At 38.2% G+C, this 15,427-nt stretch overlaps 1 protein-coding gene across 1 annotated transcript in view; it reads left to right on the top strand.

The window, feature by feature from the left end:
- Positions 1–4,823, top strand: part of ADAMTS5 (ADAM metallopeptidase with thrombospondin type 1 motif 5) — a 43,380-nt gene extending 38,557 nt beyond the window's left edge. Inside the window, exon 9 of the mRNA XM_084872984.1 lies at positions 2,254–4,823. Within this exon, the coding sequence (XP_084729110.1) occupies positions 2,254–2,821 (568 nt within the window). The 3' untranslated portion in view covers positions 2,822–4,823. The remainder of the gene's footprint in view (positions 1–2,253) is intronic.
- The last annotated feature ends 10,604 nt before the right edge of the window (positions 4,824–15,427 follow it).

Consider the following 15,427-nt stretch of genomic DNA (forward strand, 5'->3'; position numbering starts at 1 on the left):
GGGAACAAGAGGAGATGAAAAAATTTCTCGCAAGTGGAAGCTCAAACCCTCCTACCTGATTCCTTTCCCTTTCCCTCTTTATCTCCTTTGCACTATGTTTGGTATCAGAATATAACCAGGACTTATTTTCATTTCATTGTTATAAAATATAAATGGCAGAGGGAAAGGTTATATGCATGGGAAGATGATGAAAGGAGCACAGATTCAGGGTCAGGAGGCCTGGATTGTAAATCCAGCACTACCATAAAATTAGTGCTGGAGTGAAATTGTTCAAATGCTATAATATAAGCGCACTTGCTATGCTTTTTACCTAAAACAAGATATCTCCAGCAGCCCTCCTAGCTTTGTTTGAAGCCACCATTGGTTTACATATCATCTCTTGATATTAGATACTTCCAAAAAAGTCCTATAATGAAGTATAATCCAAAGTAAATTACAGAGATAAAAATAATGGTTCAAGTTGAATGGACAAGCAAAGTCATCGGCATTGCATCTTCTGTCTTCAACACAGAAGCTCTGACATCTATTTGCCAGTCACTGTAGACCAGATGTCCAGGAGAGTAGAGCTTCCTGGGGGAGGATTCTCCTTTCCATTCAGAAAAAAATCACAGGGAAACACAGGTGGTGTCTTGGTGTGTGAATCAGTTGCCCCAACAATCTGAACTTGAGTAAGAATTTGAAAGTAAATAATTAAAGTTTACACACATTAGTCAAACAGCACAAGCAATTTACTTATTTCTAATCAAATAACTAGAAAAGTAAAACAAAGGGACACCTTGCCATGAAATTATAGAGGCAAAGATTTGAACAACACTCATGTGTTTAAGTGGCTCCTTCTCTCTGGGATAGCTCCTTGTTGCTTAATTAGCATTTCTTTCTTAGCCTCTGCCACTAGCTTATGGGGATTAGTGACATTTATGCATTTGCCCATTTCTCTGGACCGATAATGGATCTTTGGGGACCTATCTTTCTTGTCACCCACCATAAAGCTTCACTCACTCTATCAGGATGCTTCATGGACACCAAGCATTTGGGGAAATTTGCTCAGGCATTAAAGATTCTTTCTTTCTTTCTTTCTTTTTTTTTTTTTTTTTTTTTTTTTTTTTTTTTTTTTGATGGTACTGATAAGCAGTGGTCACCCACTTAATCCAGAGTTCTAGTAGAAATGGAAGCAGGGCCTCCACTCTGTCTCTAGTCTGTGAAGCTCATTCCCCAACTAAGCTGCACATTTGGAACAATGTGAGGAGCTCCAGGTTACTGCTGCCAAATTCCTGTCCTGAAGGGCAGAGATTTCACTGGTCTGAGGCCTGGGGATTGACATTTTTAAAAGATCCCCAAATGATTCTGATATGTAAACAAGTTAATTTAAAGATTTCTAGGAGGTGGAGGGCAGATTTTTGTTAGTGTTTATGTTTATCCCACGTTGTTCCAGAAGGGTATCCAGGAGCTTTGTAAAAATGATAGGATTTAATAAGGATGTGTTATGAAATAAAGTGAAGTGATTATACATTTTTAAGACAAAGGGAGGTTGCTAATATTATCCTAATTTTGAACATCATAATAAAAATGTATATAATATAATAGTCTAACTGCAATTCTATTTTTTTAAGAAAATTAAATTTTATTTATTTTTTGTTAATCTTCACCAGAGGATATTTTTTCCATTGATTTTTAAAGAAAGTGGAAGGGATGGGGAGAGAAAGAAACATTGATGTGAGAGAGACACATCTATTGGTTACCTCCTATTCCCAACCCAGCTAAGGCTGGGGATTGAACCTGCAAACCCAGGTACATGCCCTTGACCAGAATCAAACCCAAGGCACTTCATTGCATGGGCTGATGCTCTAACCACTGAGAAACACCAGCCAGGGCAACAAAAAATAATTTTTAAAATATATTTTATTGATTTTTTTTTTTCAGAGAGGAAGGGAGAGGGATAGAGAGTTAGAAACAACGATGACAGAGGAACATCGATCAGCTGCCTCCTGCACACCTCCTACTGGGGATGTGCCCACTACCAAGGTACATGCCCTTGACTGGGACCTTTCACTCTTCAGGCTGACGCTCTATCCACTGAGCCAACCCTGTTAGGGCCAAAAATAATTTTTGAAACCAATTTTAAAAGTCAACTCTTAAATACATTGAAACTTGGTGTTAGAGAATTTCTTCTGGTTTATTCATTTACTAAGTGTTTACTTCTTCTTCTCTCTCCCTCTCTCTTCCGGTCTCCCCTGTGGACATTCCTGCTTCCAGTAAGGGTTACACTGACGTTGTGAGGATCCCCGAAGGGGCCACGCACATAAAAGTCCGGCAGTTCAAAGCCAAAGACCAGACCCGGTTCACTGCCTACTTGGCCTTGAAGAAGAAGAACGGCGAGTACCTGATCAACGGCAAGTACATGATCTCCACCTCGGAAACCATCGTCCACCTCAACGGGACGGTCATGAACTACAGCGGCTGGAGCCACAGGGATGACTTCCTGCACGGGATGGGCTACGCTGCCACCAAGGAGATCCTCATTGTGCAGATCCTGGCCACGGACCCCACGAAAGCACTCGATGTCCGTTACAGCTTCTTTGTCCCCAGGAAGTCCACGCAGAGAGGGAACTCTGTGACGAGCCACGGCGGCAATAAGGTGGGATCGCACCCCTCGCAGCTGCAGTGGGTGACGGGCCCGTGGCTCGCCTGCTCTCGGTCCTGTGACACGGGCTGGCACACCCGGACTGTGCAGTGCCAGGATGGGAACCGAAAACTAGCAAAGGGATGTCTTCTCTCCCAGAGGCCTTCCGCCTTTAAGCAATGTTTGCTGAAGAAGTGCTAGCCTGTGGTCATACCCTGATGCAGAGCTAACCCAGCAATCCTCACTGGCCAGTCGCGGTGGGCGAGAGGTCCGCCGAAGGCCCGGAAGGTCTCGCTTCAGGGTCATGGTCAACAGGAGTCCAGTTATGGGCAGGATCCGCTCTCTGCGACAAACGCAGGTGTGCGCCCTTTCGTGTGACAGTGGTGACCCCGGAATTCAGGAAAAAAAAAAAAAAAACTGGGGAGTTGACAGCCATCCCCTGGGCCTACGAGAAGGAACAACCATGATGAGTGTAGAACCAGGCGACATTTGAAGAAGGCAGAACAAGAGTCACCTACCTCTTACAAAATGTCTTCAAAGGCATTGTAGTCCTGTTCACCCACAATACCAAGTAGCTTCTTTTTACTGTTTGTAAATACGCCCTCCCTTGGTATGTCACTTTATATCACTTGGTTCTATTAAAAAAATATATATGTACATATATATATTTCTTTAAAAAAAAAAAAAAAAAGTGCTTGACCAAAGTAGGTCTGCAGCTATTTCAACTCCTTCCAGTTTCTGGAAAGAGCTGTGGATGTTTTACTGGAAAATTCTAAGACCTTGCTGCTGTTTTAATAAGACTTAGTATAACTTTCAGACAACAGGAGATCTAATTTTAGTCAAACATTGTTTTGATGGCAAGCATCTTCTAGAAATTCCGAAAAGGAAAAGGATCTCAGTGTATCTAGTCATTTCAGTACATATGTGGGTCCATCTGCTTAAACATTTGATGGCCTGTATTTTTTCAGGCAGCCAGCCAAATTAATACAAAATTAGGTTGTAGCAATAGTGTTTGTGTGTGTGTATGTTATTGGTATTCACGAGTCTAAAAATTAGTTCCCTTCTGTTAGAATTTAAAAGGGGGCGGGGGGGGATCACACTTCACCATTGTTTCCATGCATATTTTCACAATTGCTTTCCCTTTCCTTGGCTCTCATCTGGTGTCTCACAATGTGTAATGTATACGAATACACACAGCAAAGAGTTTCCTAATCACATTCAACACTCTCACTACTGGTATGCCTCTTACCAGCAAGCCTTTAAAAATGTGTTTGTTTTTGTGTGTTTGTTTTGTTCAAAGGTTCTGGAAGATCTTCAAGATTTTCTACTTCTGGTTGACTTAGTTTAATAGGAATACTAAAGATCACTTTAACTGGTAGTTAGCCATATCTAGAAGTGATTACCATTTATGTGGCTAGTGCAAAAAGAAAAAGTGGTTATTAATAAGACTGTTTCCACACCATATAGGCAATAATTTCTTGCATGTTTTTAAAAATCCAAGTATAATGATATTGCACTTAAGATTTTTCACAATTGGAAAGCATTTGGTTGTATAAGTATGTGTTTAAGTGATGAAATATGGTGATTTTTGAGAAGTTTGTTGCTTTTTTTTTCATAGCCTATCTAGATAGGTTGTAAGTTTTAATAGTTAGACATGGAAATTTTTTGCAATCAGATGCCAGAAATCTCTTTTTAGACAGTAAACTGTGTCCCTCTACTCAATAGCTCAGAAAATCTAAAGTTTCATTTCATTGGGATTTTGCTTTTTGTGTGAAATATCACAAATTGTTTTTGTAAAATTGTATAATAATAATACCAAATGTGCCTATTGTGAAGATTTGCATCTAAGGATATAGGGGACCATTGTTTGAGTTCCCTTAAGCTCATAAGAGTTTATTTTTATTATAAGATATTTTAATATAAAATAATTATGCAATTCATATTGCTATATCACATTCATTTCCGTGGGTCTCATTGTTTTAAGTATTTTCTTAAGAAATTATTTGGTAGAACAAATAACTATTTTACAAAACTGATCACCATCATTTGGATTTTTATAAACTTGGCTTAAATGTGGTCATTTTTTTCTTAATAAATTATCAGTTGGGGAAATTCGGCTTACACAAGCCAGCTAACCTACATTCGATAGAAGTCAACCAATTATCAGGGACAGGGAACAAAACTATTTAGAATAGTCGGGGGGGGGGAATTAAAATCATATTGACCATTTAACTATGCAGAGAAAAATTATTAGAGAGACCATTATTTTTTCAAATTTCAACATAATTTTAATCAAGTAATTCAATTTTGACAAAGTTTGATTTTATCTTTTGTGGGTATATTGACAGCAACATTAAAAGATGTTTGAAGAGCAAACATGATTGTCTCCTACTCTGCTTCTCTATACTGGGATTCAGAGATTTTTAATATGATTTATCAATGATTCATTTTCCCCCAAATAATGAAGTTTTACACTTTTGATTTGAACAATCCTATTATAGCAAGCAAGCTTAGAATGAATAAACCACTATTCCATGCTGTTAAGGAAGTTTCTTTATTTTTTATTTTTTTGGTGTTTACTTTTTATTGTTGTTTTGCTTTTATATGAGTATCAATAGCTTGACTAAGGAATATATGTCTAAACTCCTGATATAAATGATATAGACTGGAAGCTGAAGTCAGATAAATTGAGTGTTTGACGAATATAAAGAATGATAAGCAAAGGGGAAATCCTCTATAACACAGCCTAGTTCAGTCCAGTTTGACTTAGGACTATTCCTTTCACTTACATAGTTGCATAATTGCATATTGAATAAAGAATCTGGGATTCAAGATGTTAGAGACTACTTCCTAAAAAAGTTTGTCTGAAAATGCTCAGGTTAGTAAGAATCTAACCTCATTCATAAAACTAAACAGTCCAGACTAAGTTTTATCAAATACAAAGGGAGCTCAGAAAAAAATAACACTTATTTCTTCTAGAACAATGAGGTCAAATTAAGCCCTGCCTTGTTTTTAGGGACTTAAGGCCATTGATTGAATTTATTCAATGAATTCAATTTACTTTGCCTTCCTGTGGAAACAGTTTTATCACATTAAACTAAGAATTAAGGGATTAATCACAAACAAACAAAGTTGCAGCACTGAAAAAAAAAAAAGTAATTTATTGTTTTTGCAACTGGTATGTGAATTTGTGTGATAAAATTATTTATTCTTATTTAACAAAAATATGTGCAAATTCTATATTTAAAATGTTTTGCTGTTGTCCTCTTTTTTAATTTATGCTTCATGTTTGTGTATAAAGTACACTTTGTGAGTTTACATAATATACAGCACTGTTTGCTTTTGTATTTCTTTTTACAGAGAGCTTTCTGTGTGAAACAAGTGTATATGTATATATTCCTCATGCATCTTTATTCTGATATTATACTTTTCCTTTCTAAGAACATTAATTTAATATTTCATGGCCAGTAGTGGTCATTAGTTGTAGTTATATTAACAAGTCTTTTGGGTTCCATAAGTACTGATTTTCCAAGTCACAAATAAAAACAAACACTTATTTAAGTAACTTTGGTCCAAGTTTTAAACTTGGGTACATAGATAACCTGGAAGCTTCCCACCAAAGCTGAGACACAGCTAAGAATCAGGTCTATTCATTTCACTGATAAACTTGGACAAAGAGTTGCTGATGGGTTATATGAAAGTTGTATACACATAACCTCCAAGTAATATCAATGATAATAAAACCAAATATTGCCTTTTGCTGCTTTAAAAATTAGTATCACTTAGTTTCTAGTATCTATAGAATTCTGTAGATGAGAGTAAACAAATTGGGTATAATTGATTCCAATGTTAGTAGTCATAACTGGTTCTACAAATATGGGGTCTAATTTGATAAAGGGTGACTTTTTACTACTACCAATGTCTCTCATGGAGTGATAATAGGGCTTGGGGTAGGCAGAGACCCCTCATGTCACATCAGCTTACCCCTGACTATGATTTCACAGGCTGGTTACAGCAATAAGGCAGAGCATCCTTGGACACACATTTGACCTAATGTTTTTCCTATTGACTCCTTTTCTTATTTAACAAAAATATGTGCAAATTCTATATTTAAAATGGCTCTAATGTTTTTCCTATTGACTCCTTCCATATTATCAGGGTCATTTGTCGTGGTTTAGGTGAGGATAGCAGCCAAATTTTAAAAAGCTCAGGACTTGTGCCATGACTTAAGAGTTCACTGTTTGTGAAATAAGATTGAATGTGACAATGACCAAATTTTGCTGATAGTTTGCAGCTGAGTGTGAAATCTCATTGGCAGGATTGGCAAATACTGCTATCCTATTTATAATTAAACTTGAGACCATAAGAATACCTTATATTTTTAACATTTCAAAGCTAAAAATAAATGAATAACCATGAATACAGAAATGAGGATCCAAAGCTGTAATAGAGGTCAGGGTCAAAGTGATCTATCATTTAAACATACAGAAAAGGAACTTGGATGTTTTCTTCATTATTTTTCTCATTCACCAACAGCCTGTAGCTTTAGATTGTCTATCAAATAGATCAACTTAACTCACTAGTCCACTGGAGAAAAGCAATCTCCCTAAGAGCTTCCTGCTAGCAGGAACGACAGAACTGACTTCTCAAGTTATATCATCATGAAACACAACAATCGATAACTCATAATTGAGTTCTGGTCAATTAGTGTATGGGAACATAATGAAATAAAACCCATGCAGTAGTGAAACAATACAAGGAAATAGACATGGTGTTCAGACCAGAAAAGCATTTCAGACCATGATACCATAACTCTCAATACAGATTTTGGGGGGAAAATAACATATTTTGTTAGAAGATGCTGATTTTAAAAGAGAATAAGATTGAAATGTATGTGTTAGCTAACGCGGTTAATTGTACCTTCCTAATATACTAGCACTTTAGCAATAAGTCTGCGGTTGGTGGCCCCAGTCCCATAGCTCCAACTGGTCCATGCAGACAATAATGGGTGGATGAAAACGCTAATAGTGGCCCATCGCCCTGAAAGGCACTGTCACATCAGAGTGGCCCAAGTCTAACACTGTGAGAAAACTGTGATGTAGAAATAAAACAGGGCATTCTTTTTTTTACCATTTTCCTTTGGCACATCCAATAAACAACTATAATTTTCTATCAAGGTGCTAACATCTTCAGTGATCAACTATCAAATGTGGTATTTCTGATTTGCTATTTTATTTTATGTGATGCTTTCAAGAAAGAACTAAGTTTTGATTTGGCTTTTCTGTTTTTGTCAAGGCTGGGCATCCCTTGGTGCTCAAAGTTAAGGGAGTTGCATCTAATGGTCATTCCAATCAGCAGAGTACAGTGACACAGGCTGTATGTGCATTGAGGATGTTTCGGGTGACATCAAAACTTGAAGAGTATCAGGCTAGAGTAGCAGACTTTTAGAAGAGTCATGTTTCATCATTCATTAAGACATGAGAATTCTTCTCAAACATTCCTTCTCAACACACTTATTTGGTTCTTAGACACAAACAAAACGTATATTTGACCTGACTCTGTTTAAGCTTTGCAATATTTTTTTTGTCTATAGTAAACACTTGGCTACTGTATCTCAGTCTTTGCTTTAATAATTCACAACATGTTAGAAACCCTTCACCCCATACTGAGAGCATATTGAGACTAGATCACACTCTGTGTACTTTGTGAGATTAGACTTTTGACTAAGAAACACATAGTCCTCTGGATGGTGTGTTCGCATTATACATGAAGCATGACATAATTGTCGAAGTTGACAAACACTGCTTACATTTTTGTATTACATATTTGTCAGAGAAAATCATGCACGTGCTTTGTAAATAGATTGCCGATAACTAAACAGGTTGTAGAAATATGTTCAATTTTATGTGAGCAGTGGCACAAATATTTGATTTCTGTATTAGAGTCTGTGAATAAATTCAGGTAATACATCTAAGTAGGTAGAACTGAGTATTTTTAAATCTTGAAAGGTGCTTGCAAGGTACAGTAAAACAATGAAGATTTACATATTGTATATAAGCAGTAAAATAAAAGCTGCTTATATGAGCCCTATTTTTCCAGAAGTGATGACATTTTCCTGTAAATATAATGCAGTTGGAAAAGCAAAAAACAAAACAAAACAAAACAAAAAAAAACCCAACTTTGAAATCTAAGATGGATCTCATTTAAAATGTCTCTTCAGTTTTGGCAAATTTCAAACCAGAATCGACTATTTAAAGCATTACTATGTCCTATAGTCTGCATTCCACAACAGCTCTGTTATTCTGGTAAAGAACTTGAACTGAGTCTTTTGGGACCTATACTGTAATATTTTTCATTGAGGAGCAATATCCTATTTTGTAAAGCATTTCCCTGTGTGTGACTTCAAACTGTAAAATTAAACATCGGCTTTGTGGTTTCAGTGAGCATAATAAATGTGAACTGTAAACTAGGGTAAAGTATGTACTGCATATAATCTGTTTTAGAGTTGGAAACTATTGTCCATTTATTTTAAATTTTCTTAGAACAGCAGTAGATCCAGCCAGGACATAAGGAAACTCTAGGCTGGCTATAATTTCTTCCAGCCCTCACCCACTTTGGCACAGCCAATTAGTACTTCCTGTGTCTTAAAAGATTCTGGAACTATTGCTTTAAGTCTTCTTACCAGGCTGCCATCCCCTAAGTCTGTCTAATATAAAAATGTTGTTATTCAATTAGAAAGAGCAAAACATAATCTACCTGATCACCTACTCTTTTAAAGATACACTTTTTCACCCTGACCAGTTTGGCTCAGTGGATAGAGCAGAGGCTTGCGGACTGAAGGGTCCCAGGTCAAGGGCATGTACCTTGCTTGCAGGCACATCCCTAGTGGGGAGTGTGCAGGAGGCAGTGATTGATATTTCTCTCTCATTGATGTTTCTAACTCTCTATCCCTCTCTCTTCCTCTCAATAAAATATATATTTTTAAGTGATACTTTTTTCTAGCTATGTATGCAATGGAAATTCAAAAAAAATTGACATTCACTAGCAAAACACTATTTATTACCACACATGCATGATATTAAGGTTCCTAAGGACATCAATTCCTTTTAAACCTGAAATCATAGGTGTTCAGGATGCATTGCAAACATTGCATTTCTCTCTCATATCAAATAATATTGCAGAATTGTGTATTTTTTCTTCGTAGTAACATGTTTCCTTTTTAAGAAATAATTTAAAACACCTATCCTTTTAAAGTTATCATACATAACGAGCCATCCTAAATGGCTAAGATTTGTCAGGCCCAGAGGTAAAAACCTCACCTACGTTCTTCCACATGTTTTTCTCCATGACCATTTTGACCTTAGTCTTAAGAGTCCAATATCATGGATGACTATCACACCATAATAACTGTTAATGGTCATCTAGCTGTTGCCAAGTGCCAGGCCCTGTTATAAGCACTTTAGACATTTATTTTCAATTATTTGCCTTTTAAGCACTGAGAGTCTTAAATCCTTATAGGCTGTGAGGCTGATGGAAGGGTTATAGGTCGGGTGGAGGACTGTGTTAGTGTAGAGAAATGAGGGGAAGTGTTTTGATGCCCTAATATGTGGGGGCCCCTGTGTAAAACCAAGAGGGGTCTTGAAGTTCCAATAAAAATGGCAAGGAAACTCTGGAGAATTGGGCAAAACAGTGAGACTAGAGGCAAGAGCTTAGCGTGTACAAAGGACTATTGTTTAGGGAGAGAGAATTTGATTTAGAAAATTAGTAAATTTCTTGGAAGGATTAAAACCAAAACCTATGGTATTTAGCCTTACAAACTCCTTCACAGCTAAGAATGAGCCAGTTCGGACAAGGTCAATGGCATAAAAATGGCCCTGGGGTTAGATTTTAGATTAGGAGTAGAATGAACAAAGAAGATAGTTAGAAAGGGAACTATAGATGTTTGGAAAGTTATAACTGTCACTAATTCCTAGATTGTGTAGGGTGTTCCCTGATATGCTATTGTTTAATCCAGGGGTCTTCAAACTACGGCCCGCGGGCCACATGCGGCCCGCAGAGGAGTCTGATCTGGCCCGCCAGGTTTTTTGGGCAGTGAGCACAGCCGAGGTGTTACAGTAGGAATTAGTAGTTCATATAGTCCGGCCCTCCAGCTCTCTGAGGGACCGTGATCTGGCCCCCACTTTAAAAAGTTTGAGGACCCCTGGAATCTGTTCAATTAAACTTAGGTTTTCCCACAGAATGAAATATTATGGGTGTTAATGTAGACACGAGCAGAGGGGTGTCGCTTTTTCTCAGTCCCCCTCCACGGCCTTCTTATAGGTTAATAGAATCAAATCCCAGAATGATTAACTCGTTGGGGGGCAGTTCCCAGGGAAGGAGGAAGATAAGAAACACTCAGAACCTCCCTGTAATATTTGCTGTAATATAGATTTCTCTCTCCACTTCTAGATGCCTACAGAATTTTGTCTCCCAATTCCAGCTTTCTTTGGCGTTTGTCTTGAACTGTAGCTACAGACCCTTTGCTGTTGTTACTTATTACTAAAAGCATCTAAATATTGGACAGCAGGAAATTATCTCTTTAAATTGCTTATAAGTAGATTCATCACAAAACAGTGGCTGAACTAGTTTTAGGTTAAAAAAAAAAATGTCTCTCCTGTTGGGAACCACTAACTTATTCATCCTCCAAATACAAGTAAGTCTGGTTCCTCCTAGACATTGTAAGGAATGTATCCACTTGTTTTCTTTACTCTCCAGATCCTCTGCTATCTTTGCCCATTAAAAATGTTTTGTCTTGCTCCTTGGATCTTAGTTGTATGATTGTGGGCAGTTTTCAGATATATCAGGCAGAATATTAGTGTACAGGAATAAGGAGTAGCGGTCCCTTCCATCAAGGTTATGCTGAACAGTCATTTCTTAGCTTCTGCACGGCTGCCACGGTAGTCCAAGCCACCAACCTTTCCACTGTGGACAACAGCAAATGCCTCTTAATAGGGCCTCCTGTTTTCTTCAGCAGACAGATACATTAGATCATTCAACTGTGTCAGATCATTTAACTCCTTTGCCAAAATTTCTCCCATGCCTTCTTGTCTTAGTCAAAATGAAAAAGTGTACATTCCATGACCTTAAGGCCCCCTGGGACCAGGGTCCTGCTTCCTCTCTCACTTCCTCTCCTACTTTTTTCCCCCCTGGCTCAGGGCTCCAGCTGCTTTATCTTCTTACTGTTTACTTGCTGTACTAAGCAGGAATCCTCTCCAGAACCCTTTGCCTAGAACATTCTTCCCCAGAGAGAGGCTTGCTTCTTCTCTCCCTTCACATCTATGCTTAAATGTCATCTCTCAGAGAGGCCATCTCTGACTAGAACCATTTGTCCTTCATTGTTCCTCATGACACTTATCAACACTTGAAATATCATTATATGCTCATTTTGTATATGTTTTATACCACATATATGGACACACACACACACATACACACACACACACATAGTTTTGAGGGCTCAGTCTCTGTTTTTGTTTTGTTTTCTATTTTTCACTGTCATATTACTAGCTCCTAAAAGGTGCCTGACATATATTAAGTACCTAGTAAGAACTTTTATAATGTATGAATGAGTGAATGAATCAATGAATGAATGGAAATCCAGGCAGAGATAATCATTATGAAGGGAGTTTAGAAAATCGTCAACGGTGTCTTTGCAAGTGGACAGAATGGAATAATGAAAATATTTTAAACGTGTGACACTGACATTTAAGACAAAAAGCAAACCGTGGTTAGGCCAGGAAACCAGAATAGATGGGTGGTAGCAAGAACTCAGCTCCTTGATTTTAAGATAAAATCTTCAGTTCTGAGATGGTATGTGGTGAAAGGCAGCATTCCAAAGTTTCCTCCATAGTTCTCTTCCCTTCATCATTCAATCAAACACTAATCCAGATGCTACTGTGAAAATATTTTGCAGTTGAATCAATGTCACTAAACCAATAAACCTCAAAATGGGAAGTTTCCAGGCTTAACTGGAGAGGGGTGAGGGCAATGTAAGAGAAAGGCAGAAGGAGAAATCAGAGGCATTCTAAAGCATGAGAAGCATTTTGTACTCCATTGCTGGCTCTGAAGTAAAGAAATGGAGCCATAAGCCAAGAAATGCAGGTGGTGTCTGGAAGCTGAGAACAAGCCCCAGCCAACAGCCGGCAAATCAATAGGTAGCTCAGTTCTACAAATGCAAGGAACTAGACTGCAACAACATGGAGGTGCTTGGCATCAGATTCACCCCCAGAGCCTTCAGAAAGGGAGGCAGCCCTGTTGATATTATGATTCCCACTTGGTAACACCCCGAGCAGAGACTCAGTTGAGCCATGCTGAGCCTAGACATCTGTAGAACTGTGAGAGAATAAATTGGTATCATTTAAAGCTGCTAAATGTGTAGCAACTTGTCATGAATACTTACAGAAAATGAAAACAAGGAAAGATCTCAACTTACAGTGGAGTATTAGAAAGGCTATCAAATTAGGTGCTTGAGGAGAATGAATAGGTTAAGACCCAGTTACTAGGACTGCATATAGTTCAGAGGGAGGGGGGTGCAAAAGAAAAACACAGAATCAGAGTTACTAGCGCTGGCACAATGTCTTGGAATAAGACCATCTAAGCTACCTTTGATAGGGAATCACTTGGGCTGCTATACATATACACATTCTCACTCAAGGATGGAATTAGCTAAGAGATTGGTCTAAAATCAGAATCTGGAGCCACAGTGCTACGAACAAGCAAAAACAAGGCTGAAAACGGGGGCAAAAGGAATGGAAGTTTATGAATGGGGGAATCTGTTGCCTGGATTAATGTTTTCCAAAATGCAACTAAGAAATCTTTCCTTGGCATTAAATAAGTGAATAAAGATTTTGATCAAATAAATTAAAATGTTAACAAAGGTGTTCTGATTATACATTGCTCTTTAAAAAAATCATCCAAAAATTTAGTAGCTGAAGATGACATTTTAATGATTTTGTGAGTCAAGGTTCAGCTGGACCGTAAGTCTGCCCTTCACATCGTCTAGGGTCATTTGATGAGATTCATCTGGGAGCTTGCCATGGCAGGTTCACTCACATGCCTGGTGCCTTGGCAGTGACTGTGAGGGGGTCAGGCTCAGCTATGCCTCTCTCTTTTCATATAGTCTCAGCCTTTTCCTGTGACCTCTTCAGCAAATTGTAGTCAGTCCTCTTACAAGATGGCCCAGGATTCCCAAAGCAGGTGTTTCCAGCCTGGCTGGCTTGGCTCAATGGTTGAGCATGGACTCATGAACCAGGAGGTCAAGATTTGATTCCCTTTGGTAAGGTGACCAGATGTTCTGCTTTTGGCGGGACAGTCCCGATTTTTAAAAATTTGTCCCACGTTGGTGGCATTTTAAAAAAAGTCCCAATTTCTTTCCAAAAATTGGGATTTTTTTTTTTTAAATGCTGCGGGACACGGGACAAATTGTTAAAAATCAGAACTGTCTCTCCAAAAGCAGGACGATCCAGTCACCTTACCTTTGGGGCCGCTTGCCCGGGTTACAGGCTTGAACTGCAGTGTGGGGCTTGCAGCAGGCAGCTGGTCATTGGTGTTCCTATCTCCTTTCCTTTCATCATTGGTGTTTCTATCTCCTTCCTCTCTGAAATCAATAAAAATTTATTTTAACAAAACAAGAGCAGGTGTTTGCAGAAGACCAAGTGGAACCTGAAATTCTTTTTTTAAAATATATTTTATTGATTTTTTTTTTTTTTTTTTACAGAGAGAAAGGGAGACGAATAGAGAGTTAGAAACATCAATGAGAGAGAAACATCAATCAGCTGCCTCCTGCACAGCCTCCACTGGAGATGTGCCAGCAACCAGTGTACATGCACTTGACCAGAATCGAACCTGGGACCCTTGAGTCCACAGGCCGATGCTCTATCCACTGAGACATACCAGTTTAGGCAGAACCTGAAATTCTATGGCAGAGACTTGGGACCCCGGGAGCATCCCATTTTAACACAACTAATGAAAAATTTACCAGTCTGGAAATCAGGAACACTCAAAGATCCTTCCTTGATGCTTCGGGAAGTTAAAAGATTATACAATATGCCAATTTTTTTGCACTTTGGTTATTAGCATTTTAAAGTTTATTTTTCTCTTCAAACATATTTCAACATTCAAATCAATGGAGGTATTCATTTTAAAAACAACAATGTTTAGAAATGTAAAAGCGTAGTAGTTAACAATCAAGTGGAAATCATTACCTTCCATATTCATTTGAGTACAAAACAAGCCACGGACAATAAGTCAGACAGTCCTAATTCACAGGGTGTACCAGCTCTAACTCTAGGGACTCATTTTCCTTGGGTGAGGAAGATGAATTGATTTTCATTGTTATTTTTCTTGTTGTTTTGTTTTCCAAGTCTGCATGCCTTTCCCTGAAAAATCATTTCAACATGCGTGGATCATGAGTGTCTGCTTTAAGGCAGCCTCCAATTTAGGACTGCAAAGAAAGCTTTCGGTATCAGTTGTCCATGTGGAATTGGACATCTTTATCTTTCAAAATGTATTAAGCTGAATGTATACAATAGCATAATAAATTGGTTAGTCACCTGCAGGTCATCTCAGATGAAACAAAAACCCCTCTAATTAGGAGGAGGAAGACTTAGGAAATGTGCTATAGAATAAATGCATCTACCTCCTTAATTTGGCCTTGGTCAAGTTCCTGTTCCTTTCAAGTGATAGACCTCACTCCTAAATCCTACCAGTTCCTCTATGTTGGTCCTACTGTGGGCCAGTCAAATATTTGCAGAATCTGTTTAAATCCTC

The sequence above is a fragment of the Pipistrellus hanaki genome (genome assembly GCF_964339955.1).
Source record: "Pipistrellus hanaki genome assembly, chromosome: 2".
Taxonomy (NCBI): Eukaryota; Metazoa; Chordata; class Mammalia; order Chiroptera; family Vespertilionidae; genus Pipistrellus; species Pipistrellus hanaki.